Source organism: Carassius carassius, chromosome 32 (assembly GCF_963082965.1).
Source record: "Carassius carassius chromosome 32, fCarCar2.1, whole genome shotgun sequence".
NCBI lineage: Eukaryota > Metazoa > Chordata > Actinopteri > Cypriniformes > Cyprinidae > Carassius > Carassius carassius.
The window spans coordinates 12,642,219-12,659,297 of record NC_081786.1 but is presented as its reverse complement, the minus strand read 5'-3'; the positions used below and the strand labels follow the sequence as shown (position 1 = coordinate 12,659,297).

At 36.7% G+C, this 17,079-nt stretch overlaps 1 protein-coding gene across 1 annotated transcript in view; it reads right to left on the bottom strand.

Annotated features, from left to right (window-relative positions):
- Nucleotides 1–948: 948 nt before the first annotated feature.
- clic4 (chloride intracellular channel 4) overlaps nucleotides 949–17,079 on the bottom strand; it is a 23,034-nt gene continuing 6,903 nt past the window's right edge. The window contains exons 2-6 of the mRNA XM_059520383.1: nucleotides 6,574–6,683; nucleotides 5,038–5,163; nucleotides 4,854–4,960; nucleotides 3,248–3,429; nucleotides 949–3,085 (exon numbers count right to left, since the gene is read on the bottom strand). Coding sequence (XP_059376366.1) covers nucleotides 2,921–3,085; nucleotides 3,248–3,429; nucleotides 4,854–4,960; nucleotides 5,038–5,163; nucleotides 6,574–6,683 — 690 coding nt within the window. The 3' untranslated portion in view covers nucleotides 949–2,920. The remainder of the gene's footprint in view (nucleotides 3,086–3,247; nucleotides 3,430–4,853; nucleotides 4,961–5,037; nucleotides 5,164–6,573; nucleotides 6,684–17,079) is intronic.

Below are 17,079 nucleotides of genomic sequence, written 5' to 3'. Positions count from 1 at the left end.
TAATATATATATATATATATATATATATATATATATATATATAGGAATACACCTTGTTTGTTCTGAATGTTCTATTGTTAATTTACAGTGCTTGATTTATTAAATCCAATCTCCAGCGTGAGACAACTATTGTAATTGTTTTTTTATGGAAAAAAGTAATAGCGTCTCCTTGTGGTCATGCGTCTTTATATTTTAAAATAAATCTTTTAACTCACAACTTGTAAAAATGAAAATTGTCATAGTACAATCAGTGAAATACATTTTTAAGAAATTATCCAGATGTTTCTTTAAAAAAAAATTCCTGTAACCTTTTACGGTTTAATTTGTTAACATTAGTTCAGTTAACATAAATAATGACTGATCGTTCTAATTTATTAATCTTAGTTAATTTCAACATTTATGGAAGAATTTTTTCAAATAAAAAATTATTGGCATAGTTAATGCACTGTGAACTAGCTCGAACAATTGTATTTTTATTCATGAACATGATTCAATACAAATTAATACGTATTATATAAAAAACCTACAATGCTCATTGTTAGTTCATGTATTTATGTATCAACCACATTTCACAAATGAGTTTGTTCTAAAGTGTTATTAATGTTCTAAACATAAAATGTTTTCTTAGGAATATGTTTTAATTGGAAATGTCCTGTTTTTTTTCCAGTCTTCAATTTTACTTTTCATTCAGTTACTAAATTACATTATTCAAAAAATTATCATTTTTGTAGAGAAAAATTCCAATGCTAGTTAAAAGCTGACCTTCTCATCGAACTCTCAATCTCTCATGAAGGAATGACTAAATTAAAGCTCTATACATTCATGCATTTATTCTGGATAGAAAGGTTTTTGTATCCATACTATGTGTGGTCATTATTAACATTCAAGATAACCAGGATATACCAGGACAGTATACTAATTTTATACCAAAATAATTCATACTCCAAATTTGTCATAGCTGCCAGCAGTTTATTTAATGAGAGTGCGATGGCATATGGCAAACATGCAGTGTTTTAGAGTTAATGTCAAACCTGTTCCTTGCACCCACATACACAGGTCCAGTCAGAAATCTACAAAGAGCAACATTTTAACATTCAGTTTCTCAGAAAGAGATATGAGCTAAATAGTAATGAGGGAGCATCTCTCTCGCTGTCAAAAAACAAAAAAAAAACAAAAAAAACCCATGGTGTATTGCGGATTACTTTAAATCCACAAAGCTGAAAAACTACATTTTAAAAAAAAGTGGCCCTGGTCCAACTTTCTAATAGTGTGCAAATTATCTCCTGGTCTGAACTCAAAGTGAACTGAATAAGGGACTGAAAAGAGAAAAACCTCTACATTTTCACTCAACGATCCAGTCCATTAATGGATCAGCATAAACCAAGGAGAGGAAAAAGGAAACAAGCTCCTCTGCAACACAATCTTCCTGTTTTTTGTTCCCACAGAGAGGCAACTCGCTCACTAGCAACAGCAAAGAGATGAGTCTCAATTCATTTTATTCTAACTCTGTCTTTGTCCTTATATGTTGGATTTTGAGTTTAATTCAATGCTTAATGTTCTCTTTTTTTCTGCTACCTTAAGAAAATGTATAAGGCCAGAGGTGTCATTACAAGTCAGTGTCATACTGCTACATTCAGTTCACGAATGTATACAATTTGCACGTTCATTTCTGAAAACCAAAAACAAGATTTATAACCCTACATCACAAAAAGAATTGGAAAAACATGGCAACTAGTTTCTTTCATTTATAAACTTCCATTAACATCCAAATCAGAAACAACAAGCTTACTTTCAATGTCATATCAACATAAAATGCAGTATTTTAGTCAGAGCCTTTAATCAAACTTCGTAGGCTAGCTTAGTAAGGCTATAATGCCATTTTTCTGTCTATAGAGTCTTTTGATAGCACCACTTCTTAAAAACTCAGCCTCTTTAAATGAGATGCTCCTTGTCTATTTAAACCATTTATTTTAAAAAAGAAAATCACATTTTGCTACTCTTCAAATTAAGGACACTTCACGTGAAGTGCGAGTAATGTAGTTCTACCTCTAGAGCTACACAGGTGTTTCTCTTCATGTGTTTCATGCCATGAAATGCAGTTATGATGGTGCAGCACTCTTTATGTGTAATAATGCATCTATAGTGAATAAGGCAGATCTATAGGATCTCTTCATGTATCTATAGTTTCTTTTAACAAGGTCTTTCCTTCATAAAAAGGCCACAGCTTCTGCAAATTTACATGGCATGAGGTGCCATTTCTGCAAACAACTGTTGACTAATGTGTATTTGAACTTCATATTTAAGTGTTGGCTTTCTGACATCAACGCAAGTCATTATGTACTTCATTTTAAACTTTGATAAAGGATCTTCTGAGACTTCGGTGCTACACTGCTTTCTAAAACTCTCTGAAAATAAACACTGGAGCTTTCAACACTGTTCAAATGCATTTAGAAAGAAACTAAACAAGAAAAAGTGTTTCATAACGGTTCACTTTGCAAGCTTAGAAAAAGCATCTTTTTCATATTTTAAATCCATAATAAAACAAAAGGCTGGTGAACCCACTCTTATTGCTACATAGTGTGGGTGAGAGGAATAGATATGCATGAGCCACATGCTCACACACTATCAGCCATCGATACGCCGACAGTATCTGGCACTTCCTGCTTTAACACTTAAACTAAAGTGCCTAAACTAAAAAAAAAATAAAAAAAATAGCGAAAAAACTTTTTCAGCTGCACTGAGAGTTATTGATATGTCCTAAAGAGCTGTAACGGAGGAAGAGAAATCATGCATTGGGTATTTACTCTAAATAAAAGAGAAGGAAAAAAGGAGTCCATAGCTTTTTTTTTTTCTTTCTCGTATGATGGAAAATTAACAGTTCCAGCGGCGCAGGGAGCGGAGTGGAGGAGATTTTGAGCTGTTAATTGACAAGCCGCTTTGCGACATCAGCGTAAGCAATCTCGATCTCCTTGTCGCTGGGACACGTGTTGGTGAACTCCTCGCGCTTGTAGGCATTGTTCAGGTACCTCCAGATGCCAGTCATGTCTTTAGGGATCTCAAAGCCTCTGTACTTCTTTGCCACCACCTGCAAGCAAAAAAAGGCAAAAAGATTATTGGAAAATCTTCCTGCTCAGTTCATCATTTGATACTGCACATTATAACCCCATTAAAAGATAGTTTGAAGCCCAAATAATGTTGTAAAATTCTCTTCAATCTGCAGCATAAGATGACCTGTATGGCTCATTACCTTGACGATGTGGAGTTTGGGCAGCAGGTTGCAGTCAGCCAGTGTCATCTCTTCACCATCCAGGAACCTGCGTGTGGAGGCCTTCACTTCCTCCATGCTGTTGTGATCGATCTCGTCCGGAAGAGGAGAGCACAGGTACTCATCCAACTTCTGCAAGGTCTTCAGCAGTCCCCTCTCCAAACCTATGTGTCAAAACCAGTTATAGAGTTAGGATGAATTCAAAATAACTTGCATTGTATTATTATCAAAGAAGCTGTTTATTACATTTGTTTTAATTTGTAAGTGATTCACATTTTTTGTGGCTTATTATTTATGTGAACACTCTAAAAGAGATTTTAAAGCCCAAATGAGTCACTTTTTTGGATAGAATAAAATAATAATAATAATAAATTAAAGTTGCTCTTTTTCATGCAACCTTCCATGCAGGCAGCCAGCCATTGTGTCTGTTTTTACAATTCACAAGACCATACCAAATTGAAAAGACACCACAATATTTCACAGTAAATTAACCAATTCACTTCTTTTACTGACAGAGCATAAAATTTCAAATTGTTTTTTTTTTTTAATTTTTAATAAATAATAGTACAACTGTACTGTTAACTACACACAGAAGTTAAAAAATGACTAGAAAAATTACTTCATCTTACAGTGTTTTGTCAAAGTTGATAATTTATTATAAAATATCTTTGTACAATATAATATTATTTACAACAAATATAAAATAAACAATTATCATTAAGTATTTTTTAATATAATATATAATTCACAAAATGCAAAAGAATGGATTACAGTTCAAAAGAATGTAACTAGCCCTCTAGAGGTAGAAAGTGCCAAAATGCACTTGCAATGTTTGGTTGCACTTCTACTAAGCTGCCACATAAGGGCATAATCACGCTCCGGTGAAAGCAGATCTCTACAGTTCATTTAAGTTCTAAACTCTAAACTTTCAAAAAAAAGAAAAAAGGAACACACAAACTGAAACTGTTTTCCTAGAACTGTTTGTTCTCTGTGAGAGGTGGCATACCCTAGCCATCTCTCCTGTACACAGCACTGTCTGCTAGCCTTGAGACATTACTGACAGACTCCAGCTAGAAGAGATTGTTATGACCCACAGTCAACATTTTACTAGGGTGGAGGCTCTTGAAGTTAGTTTATGTTCAGGGTCACTGCCAAACTCTTACTGAGCTGAGGAGTCTTTGAGATTTTGCAGCATTGCATCAAGGCAAATTCCTATCGTATTTATCATTTTGACAACACTTCTACACCTTCTGATAAGAGTACAGGTGCTCTTATTTCAAAAATGTAGTTTCAGGTAACACTGTTTACTCTGGAAGTTGATCTAACAATCAAATTATAGCCCTGCCTACAGCACTAAAGCATGTAAATGAGACACTGGATCCAAGCCCTGAGTTATCTACTGAAGACAACACTGTTCACATACAGAACGTGAGACATGACAACCAAAACCAGGTCTAATCTCTCAAACTAGAGCAATAGAAAGTGTTTGTACGTTTAAACTAAGCTTATCAAATGTGTGAGTATTCCACTGAGCAATATACATTAGGTCTTTTGTTTGGAGGTGAAAGAGTCAAATATTTCTGGTTACCCTCATTGGCATCAGGTTTGGAATTCTTGATGAAGGCAGAGAACTTGGCAAATATGTCCATCCCTGCAGTGTTGGATTCTGGGTGTCTTGCACCAAGTTTAGTGTACCTGAGTATACAAACACATGTGTCACATAAAACCTTTTGACGGTGTTGACACATATATGACACTTAAATTTCACTAACTTTGGAGGGCAGAGGACGTCCTCTAGGAACTCTTCGATCTTGTTGACATCGGTTTTGACCTCTCCATTAAAGGTGATGAAGGGAGGATGGGTTCCTGGGGCCAGATTCTGCAGATCAGCTGGTTTTCTACCAAGAAGAAACGTAACTATAACATTAAATGCATACTTCTCTAAACTATGAAATTATACATTTTCAATGCGAATTTGAAGACAAATCTGAAGTCAAAAACTGTGGAAATGTTTTATTACTGAGCTATAACAGGCGGTCAGAATGGCAGAGCCCAAAGCAATTGAATCAATTGTTTTTCTTTACAAATACTAGACGATAAGATGCCCTCAGGGCCTGCACACTGTGGCCCAATACAGGGTTTTTCAGAGCACTTGCAGCCCAACACACACATACAAACAAGCATGCACACATTTACTTAGCGTTTTATAAAACTAGTAGGGTAAATGCTAACCCTACCCCTAAAGGGTATATTTTTTTTCAACTGAGGACGTTCCTATGTCCACAAAAGGAGGCTTTGAAATCTGAAAACTCTTGAGGGTTCAGGAACAGAGGGGGCATATGCCCCACGAGGCCTAGCAGGCAGGAACACTCTGATCTTACCAACTACAACAACAGGAAATGACCTCACACCTCTGGCATGAGCACAAGGAGCACGCTATCCCTTTTGGTGGCAAAAAATAAAGGGCAAGAGAGAGGAGAAAGTAACAGGCAGGCAAGCAAGAAATAATGAAAGAAAAGTAGATATTGATAATGCAATAGTCACAGTATCACACAGTTTGATTTAATTTTAGGATCATAAACTTTGAGCCCAACAAGGTCTCTGTTACAGCCTCCTAAAACACTGGCTGAAGATCATATGTGGAAATTCTTAACGGAAAGAGGGCGAGAAACAGACTATAGGAGTGGAAGCTCTCTTCAAACAGTCATGTAAATCACACACAAACACACACACACCATAGATTAATGTGAAATGTTTAAATATTTAAGCATATACTTGTTTCAAAAACAAGATCAAAGAATATTGCAGTATTCTAAGACTCTAAAACTTGGTTAACCTCATTTAAAGAAGTATTTAGGATTCACACACAGCACAGTGGATACTATATAATAGCAGGTTAAAGTCACTGCGAATATTAGATGGCTTAACCTCATTTTCAGAAGGTCAAAATATTACCACGGATCATCAGTGGCTCACACCCGGGCGTAAAAACATAGTGCCACTACTGCCACTGCCACATGAGCGTCTTAAATTCCTCAGTTAAATACTTAAACATGCTTACTCACACATCATCACGGACAACTGCGAATGCCTAAGACTGAGAATGAAAATTTATATCCGAGATGGCTGAAAATGAGACTCACCAATACACACACAAACACTTATTATGCAGACACATTACTTTGCTATCTAAAAGTGGACACCAATTTATCTAGATTGTATACATAGTTTTTTCAAACAAAGACAATGTATTTCTCTATGGAAGGTTTTATCAGATTTAAGTCACTTCTGGGGATGTTCACACGCACCTCTTAAGGTCCACAGTGGTGACGTTGAAGACTACACCCTTCAGCCACAGGATCATGAAGAGACGCTGAGAAAATGGACAGTTGCCGATACTTTCTCCATCACTGCCCGCCTAAAGGAGAAAGAAAAATATGTTAGTCTGTCTTGAGAAATCAGTAAAACTGTCATGATTCCAATGAGTTGCTCCACATCAGCTGTGGGAATAGCAGCAAACAGTTTGCAATCACAGGGTTATTATCGTACAAGTCCGTATCATCGCTGATAGATCAGATTACAGCCAGAGAAACAACTAAACCACATCAAGAAAGATAACTTAAAGAATCAGCTCCACGTTACTGAGATTTATTTGACTGGAAGGCTAACTTTAACCCAGCTTCCAACACACAAACCAATATTAAGAGCAGAATGCAAGCTGACCCCGACTTAAAAACATGTCAGGCATTTCCAGTTTCAATAAATCTGTCATAACCACCTGGACAGTGAAAGCTACAACACTGTACACTGACACAGTGTTCTTTTACTGCCGAAGAGACCATCCAGAAACCCTTAAATTCATGAAAATGTACATAAAATAAAGTGTTATCAACTGAATAAATGTATGCTCGGTTTTAAGGACCAAATCTCACTACTAACTTGTTGCTTATTAGCTTGAAAATTATTAGCATATTGACTGTTTATTAGTACTTATAAAGCACATATTGTTGCCTTAAGGTCCTTTCACACTGGACGCGATTTTGACGCGCGAATAATTTGCGCGATGGTTTTATTTTTTGATCAGCTGTTTGTGTAATGAGTGCTTTCACACCGAACGCGAATGTGCTGAGGCGAAAAAACGACTTATTTTTTTCGCTTCGATGTCGATTTTTTTTTACTTTTGAGGCGACAAAAAGGCTTCAGCCAATCACATACAAGGAAACAAAGGTGACGTCACAGCAAAAATGACGCATCTTCTGATTACTTGTGTGTCTGCGAATCCCGTTTTGTTTGACAAATCTAATAAAAACTACAAGGACAACGATTTGAAGGACAATGTGTGGCGTAGCATTGCCAACCAACTAGGGTATCACGACTGTGAGTATGTTGTGTGATAGTTTAGTCGTTGTATAGTCCGTGCTGTGGAGGCTAGCAGGCTAAAAACAACAGGGGATAGAAAGCTAACACTATCGTCAAAGATAGCAATACAGACCGTGTTTACTTTGAATATGTAACAAAAATGTAGTGACTATTTAAGAGCTGTTTTTGTATATACATTCTTTGTGTGATATCCAGATTCTAGTCGAATGATTTAACTTCGTGTGTTACATGCAATAAGGTGTATTGATTTTTCTCAACTGTCGGTGCGAAAGTTTTGGAATGTTGAAGCTCTCTGAACGTCACAGACTTCGCAAATTCGCGTCGCGGCTGATGTGAATGGTTTTGACGCGAACTATTCGCTTTTTCGTTTTGCTTTTTTGTTACGCATCCGGTGTAAAAGGGCCTTTATTCTGCATGACCATATTTTAGATCCTTTAATCTTCCCCACACCTAAACTTAATAAATACCTTACTAACTTATAACAAGTAACAAATTTAGTAGTTTATTGTGGGAAAACTCTTATTTAATAGTGAATGTGTTCTCTATTCTAAACTATTCTAAAGTGTTCCCATTCAGTTATTGAAAATAACTGCGGAGTAATGAGATAAAGAGAATGGAATTTAGCTAGTCGTGTGATTTTATTGAGCCTGTGCTATTATGCTTTATGCATTTATTTATTTTTCAATCAGGGAAATGGCGGAGTGCCCCTTTAAAACATTTATCTTACTGTGGATAACAAGTGTATGTGTGAACATTTTTTCAAAAGACACAAATTCCACAGTGGAGATGTCACCAAAGGAACCCACCCTCTTCCTCCGCATCTCTCGGCTGAATACCAACTCCAACACACAACAGACCATCTCTCCATTAGCCCTCCACTGAGCTCCAGAAACAAGATGCTTATGACTCAGAGACTAGAGATGTTCATGTGTGCTTCAGCAATTTAGATTCAGCTAATGATGCAATGAGCTGACAGTCAGACTGACCTGACAGAAACCGCTGTTCTGTTCCAAAACCTATCGAGCTGCCCCATAGGGAGCATTTTAAAGAACTCTTGAAGCAAAAATAGACATCTCCTTTATGCTAGTTAGGCCTAAAAAAAAAATTTGTTTGGTTCCGGTTTCCGACCGACCCTGTCAATTTATGTGCGACCCAAATTTATTTTATGAGACTGGGGAAGAACGGTCTTTCACACATCGTTAATTAAATTACAGTTTCCTTTAAATGCTGTTTTACACTTAAGTAATCCGTTAAAAACCATTAAGTATTGCATCAAAACCCTTTAACTGTCAATTCCTAAAGTGAGCTATAACTTAAGGTTTGGAAATCGTAACATTAAGAGAAACACGGGGGGAGTCAACAATATATCGCGGAACAGAGAGGGCACTGACAACATGCTGACAGACAGGACATTAACATTACCAGCTTACTTTTAATATGAAACAAAGTCTCATTTGGTTATTTCACCTTTCAAATGTGGTCATTTTTTAAAGAAATGTAAACAATAAATACCGTTTTGTGGCTCTTGAATGTGTCGAACAGATCGCTGTAAGTTAGATCATCAGTTAAAACTAACTGATCGTCTCTTGCTTCTAGTTAATTTATAGCATCAAAATCAAATAAACCACATAAATGAACATAACAAAGAATGTTGTTTGACTACAAAAAGATGTCTGTACACTCCGTTTTTCAAGTTCAAATCCTCCATGTTAATCTACTATGAGATCGCCTGTCAAACTCCCGCGAAGGCTTTTTGTGTGTGTGTGTGTGCGTTTTGCGTGTCTATGGCAACAACAGACTTTAAACGGGAATACAGAATCACTGTCGTAAAAGTACCGGTACACACATTTAAAATCAGCGCGCGCGCGCGTGTGTGTGTGTGTGTGTGTAAAACTGCCACTGGAGAAAAAAAAAATAAAAAATAAAAATAAAAATAAATCCCTACCGACCAATGACCTCAACTGACAACCAACCGGAACCAAACTTTTTTTTTTAGGCCTTAGGCCAAACTACCATCACATACACTACAGTTTAAAGGTTTGGGATGAGTAGTAATTTTCTGAATTTTTATTATTGGGTGAACTCACCTTACTCTATTTCAAGGGGAGAAAAATCTTATATATAGGCCTATATATTCATGCTTAAGAGAACTGACTGAGAGTAAAACTTCCTGTGCATTTAATGTAAAGTGTTACAAATTTTGAATGAAAATTCCTAAGGAAGCTTCCTATTTAGGCAGTACAGTAGGCACAGAGGCAGGTTTTGGAACATAGCTAGGCAGAAAAGATCATTATTAAGACAACGATTAGATGAAATAATTTATTGGATGAAACCCATTCTGTACCATTACACAATCATAAGTGGTCTGTTCTGGATTCTAGCATGCTCTCAGAGTTCAATAAATCTCAGAGCAGCACTGATATCTGAATCAGCTTTTCTCCTTAGCAGTGTATTGGTGTAAGCTCTCGTGTTATCTGGTTTCGCACGCTGAAAAGAATCCAGCAGCCCAATAAAGAACAGAAGACTTTGTTCTAGAGAGATCGCTCTCTCTCTCTCTCTCTCTATCATTCTTCCTCCATCTCTTTCCTGTCCAGGCACCCTGCTGGGATCTCGTTCATACACTTTTCTCTCCCTCAGTGGTTAACAAAAGTTTTACTTCTGTTCAGTGCTCACTAGCAAGTTGACTCATGGTTCATTTTCAGTGGCTTCTCTTGTTAAAATGTGCTGGTAAAGAGTGAATTTGTGTCCCTTTTACATCCATCCATTCACTGTTAGAGGGAATGGGAAGAGTTTGTCTCATTGGGTAAGGACAACAGTTTCCATAGAGACACATGGACGTAGTCTCCATCCTGTAGAAATCAGTCTATTAAGACTGACAATAGACCACACAAAACAACCTGTTACACAAACTCACAGCCAAGAACTGCAACAGTACAAAAAGATGAGGGTTATATATATATATATATCATGTTCATTAAGGCTTAATTTAATCAAAAGCACAGTGATATTGTTGATTTTTTTTTTACAACTGGTTTCTATTTTGACACATTTTAAAGTAATATTTTTTGTGATTTTTGGATTTTCAAAAAAAAATCTTTTAGTCTATACAAATAAATACACGGTAAGATTTAATAAATGAATGTAATATACGCACACGCCTCAATATTTCTTAAATATATACAGTACACACATAAATTGCACAAACAATTTTTATTTTAGACATTTTTTGACACCGTTTTGACAGCCATACTTCAAATTTATCAAAAGTGACAATTTATTCAATATTCGCTGAATAATTAAATGCATATAAAAAATAAAAATAAGATTAATATATGCCTCCCTGTTCTGTAAATACTACAGGTAATATATCAAAGCATTTCTGAGTAGGGCTGCAACTAACGATTATTTTGATAATCGATTAATCTGTCGATTATTTTTACGATTAATCGGTTTATGTACTTATATTTTAGTTTTTTCCATTTTTTTCCCCAAGTAAATTATTAATAAATGGTCTTTATCCTTCAGCATAGATTTTTAAGAGATTTTAACCATTTTGCACTGTCATATCCTAATCAAAAATATACCTGGAGTTGTTTTATTGTGTTAGTAATCCTTTGTCGAACTCTTCTGCAATCAGAACACTGACCCATACTCTAGCAAATTTCACAAGGAGATTTAAAATAATGTTTTCACCATGGCAGTCCTTAGAGCTCCTAAAGTAGTTTAACATCCCGAACGAAGCTTATTAAGGAATCTTTCAGAACATATTTTCACGAAGAATAAGGATAAAACAGAATAAAATTGCAGTGCATTGTATTTTATTATTTACTGGGAAACAGCTTTATAGCTTTTGCTGTGAAATTGTAAACAATCCTTCGAATAAAGTGCCAGTGGCATGAAACCTGAATGGAACTCACAATTTAAAGTAAAATCCATCAGAAGGTTGTCCAGAAAAAAAAATTGGACAGTCACACACAAAAAAACCTGCTGTGTGAAAAAGAGCAGTGAATACTTAGAAAAAAAGTGCATTTCAAATATCTTTAAACATTTACCTCTCTCATTCAGTCATAATTAGGCTGCACGACTGAATTTTGAACTGGTAAACTACAAACTGATCACAGAACATGTTTGTAAAGCTTTAAATGTTAACTGTTAAAAAGCAATGTTATCAGCTTTTACGACTAAACATTTGCAAACAACATTGTACTGGAGAATCTGCACAAATAAAAGTCTTAGGGGCCATTCACATATCGTGCCTAAAAACGCGTGGAAAACGCTAGGCGCGCCGCTTTCTCCTTCTTTCCAAAGCGCTCGCGCAGAAGCGCCCCTGAGGCGTCTGCCTTTGATAAGCAACCATGACGTGCTCTCTCCTTGAAGACGCGGAAATTTCAGCAAAGGATAAATGGATTTGCAGCTCAAAAAATCGCTTGCAGTAGCTCTGCTACTAAATTTATTTAAAAATGGAAATCCATATACAACTATGATCAGCTGTTCCTTTCATCTTGACTGAGCTTTTAACGTTGTTACGGGAAAGGATGAAGCTGATTGGTTAGTTCTTGTCACATGACCCGCGATGCGCTTGCAGCATTCTGAAAAGTTGAGATGTTTTTAACTCGATGCGGTGCGGTGTTGGAAATAACGAACTTGAGCGCGCCAAAGACGCGATATGTGAACGTCCCCTTAAACAGTTCAGTAGTGCAGAGTTTACAGGTTACTCTTCTTTTTTTGAAGGCTCAAAGTAAAGTACTCCCAGTCTCCCACATCCCGCTAAATGCTGCAGAGACGCTGTTCGGGAAGCACATGACATAAAACGAGGCCAGCTATTGGCTATTCGCTACTTCTCCTGCTGTACTGGCTGAGTAAAACCTCCGGTGGCTCATTACTGCCACACTTTGGTCACCGCAGATTTGAAATATGCACGAGATGAGCCGCTTACGGCAAATAAAAGTTATTTAGCAACGAATCGATGACTAAATTAGTTGACAACTATTTTAATAATCGATTTTAATCGATTCGTTGTTTCAGCTCTATTTCTGAGTACTGATCACTGATATACTGATGCTATTTAATGGTGCTGGATTGTGACAGGAAACCCAGAAAATCAAGTCATGGGAGAACTGTTGACTTGTCAATAATCGTTCATCAAGCCTGAGTGATACATTTTCTGCAAACATCAGAATCGTATAGCCTCCTTTTGTTTAAAGACCAAACCATTCAAATGTTAAGGAAGTCAAATCAATTGATAAAGCAGCTACAAATAGAGGTTAGTATTGGTATAATTCGTTTTTTTGCTGCAGTACCAGTAAATACCCTGAAGGTTTCAACGGCTGTGGATTCCCGAGGGTGTTTCTGCTTATCTGCTCCATTCATCACAACAGAGGGCAAACTGCCTCGCCTCACACAAACAGGTTTAATAAGAAGACCAAATGTTTGTACTAACGAGGGATGCAGAGAGAAAACTCAAAAAGACGTCAACCATTCAAGTCCCTGCAGAATGTTTATTTAAAAGAATCTGGATTTAATTATTTGCTGGTTATAATCCAACTCCTGTGCTTTTGAACCAAGCTTTATAAAAGAAGTTTAATTATGGATTACAACACATCTTCATATATAGTGAAGCAAAAATTTTAAAAAAAAGCAGCAGCATGTGGGCTTTCACAAACTAAAGAGGATTCTCTCCTGCTTACATATTAAGCCCTATTCGGTCTTCAATTCTCCCCTTTTTGTTGTTCTACTCGTATCTTCTCTCTCACCTCCCCCTCTGTAAGGCCTCTGAGGATGGTGGGGAGGGGAGCAGAATATATTCCAGAAATGTTGGGAATGGGGCATTGAGTGAGGGTTTTGTGACGTCGACTGAGGGCAAGCATTTCCTCTCAGACAGATGTCCACGCTTAAATGCAAACCCATTTGATCGGACTAAAATAACTCCGCTACACAACACACCATAACTCAAGATACTGGAACATCTGTGCTGCATGCTTTTATCAGCCAATTTTGAACAGAACTGATGTTGTCCCCTTAAAATCGGATGGGTCCAAATGACCTTTGAAAGATGCCCACATTCAAAAATGAACAGCAGCAGTGTGTTTTCCATGGATGTTGCCCTCTATACACATCTTTCTATTCAGAGACGTCTCTCTCTCTCTCAGATCCATATGGATGACTCTCCAAACACAAACAGAGCCCTTTTGTTCAACACCTCTTAAAAACACATTGGGTGCATCCAAAAGAAAAGAGGGGGAAAAACAGATGGCAAGTCTAAGGAAGTGAAAGACTGGCTGCAAACCTTATATGGCAACACCGAAACCTTAAGCAAAAACAGAAAGCTTACTCATATTCCAAAAGAATTACCAAAGACTGATTTAAAGAGTTGAAATGTTTGGTTAAACAGGCAGATTCTGTGAATCAGTTCTAAACACTGAATGTTTTGAATGATGTTAGTGTCAAAAGTTCCTGCATATCATTTTTTCCCCTGATTAAATAAATTAAAAACAATTGTTAAAACCGTTTACACATGTAGATTTCTAAAATAAAATAGTAAAAAATATTTACATACACACACACTCCTAGAAACTATCATTTAAATGTTTGGGGTTGTTTGGGTTTTTATGATTAAAAAAAAAAAAGATTTAAGATCCGCCATACAATATAGTTATCCATTTTACACACTTAGAAAAGCGCAACGTTTTGTTTTGTGTTACCGTCCTAGGTCGAGTTACACTACGCGAGTAACTGTATTTAAATAGGGAAAACGTGGAGGTGTTTGAAAGCACTTAGCTTAGCCCATTCATTCAATATGGGCCAAGCAGAGAAGCTACCAAAGTGTCACCGCGCGCCAAAGCGATTGAGTGCACGCACTGAGACGAGAGAGGTATGTATCAACTCGTCTTAGGTAAGGGAAAAACATAGTTTAATATGAAAACACGGTGGAGTATCCCTTTAACAGATGCATTTATTAACAAAAAACACAAGTAAAACAGTAATGTGAAATATTTAATACATTATGTAAATTATCCATTTTCTATTTTAACATATTTTAAAATGTAGTTTATTCCTGTGATGGCGAAGCTGAATTTTATTTTCAATGCCACTACTCCAGTCTTCAGTGTTGCATGATACTTCAAAAATCATTCTAATATGCTGCTGACCCGTGCTACAGAAGAAACATTTATTGTTATCAATGATGAAAATACCTCTGCTGCTTAATTTCTTTTCTTTTTTTGTACATTACACATTTTTCTGGATTTATTACTTGATGACTTGCAAGTCTACAAGAACAGCATTTATTCAATATAGGATGAATAGTCACTTAATAAACTGAATGCATGCCATTTTGTCCAGAGAAAGATTTTTTTGTCTCTTTTGTGTGTGTTTTTAATGATGGTGTGTATAATATATAATATAATATATAATATATATAACACTTTTATTCAGGGTTAGTCTCGAGTATCATCAAGGTTTCCAAATAAAAAACTAGTCCATCATAATGTTCACTGCTAATATGCTTTCGGGCTGAACTGTGTCACATTCTCTCTTTCTCAAGCTCAGGTGGAAGCGAAGTGTTTTAATATACTCTGTGACACTGTCAGGGCCAGACGAGGGATTTGAACTCCCAAAGGAGAAGCACACACAGCTACAGTTGTCCAGTGGAGACAGTGAGTCATGGTGCAGTAGCTGCCGAGCAGGTCACCGTCTCCATCTGATCTGGGGTCTCTGTGAGTGATCTCATCTCTTCCAGCAAAACTCTGAAGATGTCACAGAGGGCAGCTCAATCTGAAAGCATGAAGGTGGAGTCTCTCTCCCACACACACCTCAACACAATCAGACACACACTCTCATGGCACAGCACCCACTCCGGCTCTCTCTTTCAGCCCTGCCTTGTTAGGCCACACTGAGATTCCCACAGGACAGAGATGTGTATGTGTGTCTGGAGGTGGGACCGAGGGGAAGTGCCCAGCAGACTAAATTTAGAACTCTAAACAGCCAAACTCTTCGCAATCACAATGTGCTCATTCTCCAGCCCCTGTGAACGATATGACCACGATGTTACCTTATATGGAAGGAGGGAAAAGAGGGAAGGAGAAAGAGAAAGAATAATACATACAGACAGAAAGAAGGATATCCCACTTGAAAAAAAAAAAACATACAATTTTCCAAATGAGACCATCTATGATTTCCTGGATTTCTATGGACTGTATTTAAGATGCAAGGTGGGAATGCCTACAGACGGTCAAGCCCTCACTTTCTATTCAAAGATTAAAAAAAAATATATCAATGTTTTTGCAAAATTATTAAGCAGCATTTTCAAGATAATATTTCCTATATACCAAATCTTCATATTAGAATGACTTCTGAAAGACTATGTGAAATGCTATAACATGTTATATTTTTACATTTGATTATTCAATTTCTTGCATTTTTCTTACTACTCTAAATAAAGTGTTTGTAACTTTTTACTTGAAATTTGTAATTATAGAGATATATATGTATGTATGCATGTATGTGTGTGTGCGTCTATTTAAGATGAAATAATATTTTGGTTATATTGCCCACCTCTTGTGAGAAAATCACTTACTAAATTATGCAAATAGGATATCCAGCTTTCAACTCTCAAGATTGTCTGTAGTAATCATAGAAATCTTTAATTTACATTTAACTTGAAACATCTCTTTAAAAAAAAAATTATAAAAGAGAGCTGAAAGTAGTACACTTTGAAAACACTACTATAATAAAGAAAGCAATTTAGCAAGCAAAAGAAGGGAAGATATGTAGACATTAAAATAAATTGCTGGCATTTGAATTCTGCATGTTTCCAGATTCAATGCAGACCTTGTATGCAAACATACCCAGAACATTCCTCCTAACACAAAAGCAGACCCCAGACTGATGACTCACGGCCACGCTTCCAGCCTGTCATTGGTCAGCGCTCGCACACTCACATCAATGGACACATGCAGAGTCTTGCCTACACCACTGGTTACACAAAGTAGCACCAGCTGAATAAACAAGTGTTTTTCAAACAAACAAAACACACGCAGGTCGCTTTGTTTCTGAGACAAGAGCCAATCAGCGGTGATATCTGACAAAACTAAACATGCAGATCAGCAGCAGAATCTAGACAAACCGATACGAGCATATAGGTTAAGACGGCCACAGTAAAGTCACTCCTGCTAGAAGAACCCGGTCAAATTTGCCTAAATTTAACTTTTAAAATAAAATTCAAATGCTGGCTATGCTACAGATGTCATCGTACAGTGACATTCAATTTCATGATAGCAAAGGCACGCACACGATTCTATTTAAGACTTGTGAGGGAATCAGACAGCGCTGACACGACTCCATATGCTCCTGAAATCACACTCATTGGCACATGGCTGCAAAAGGCCGTCACACACAAACAAACAAAACACTCACATACACACACACATATATAT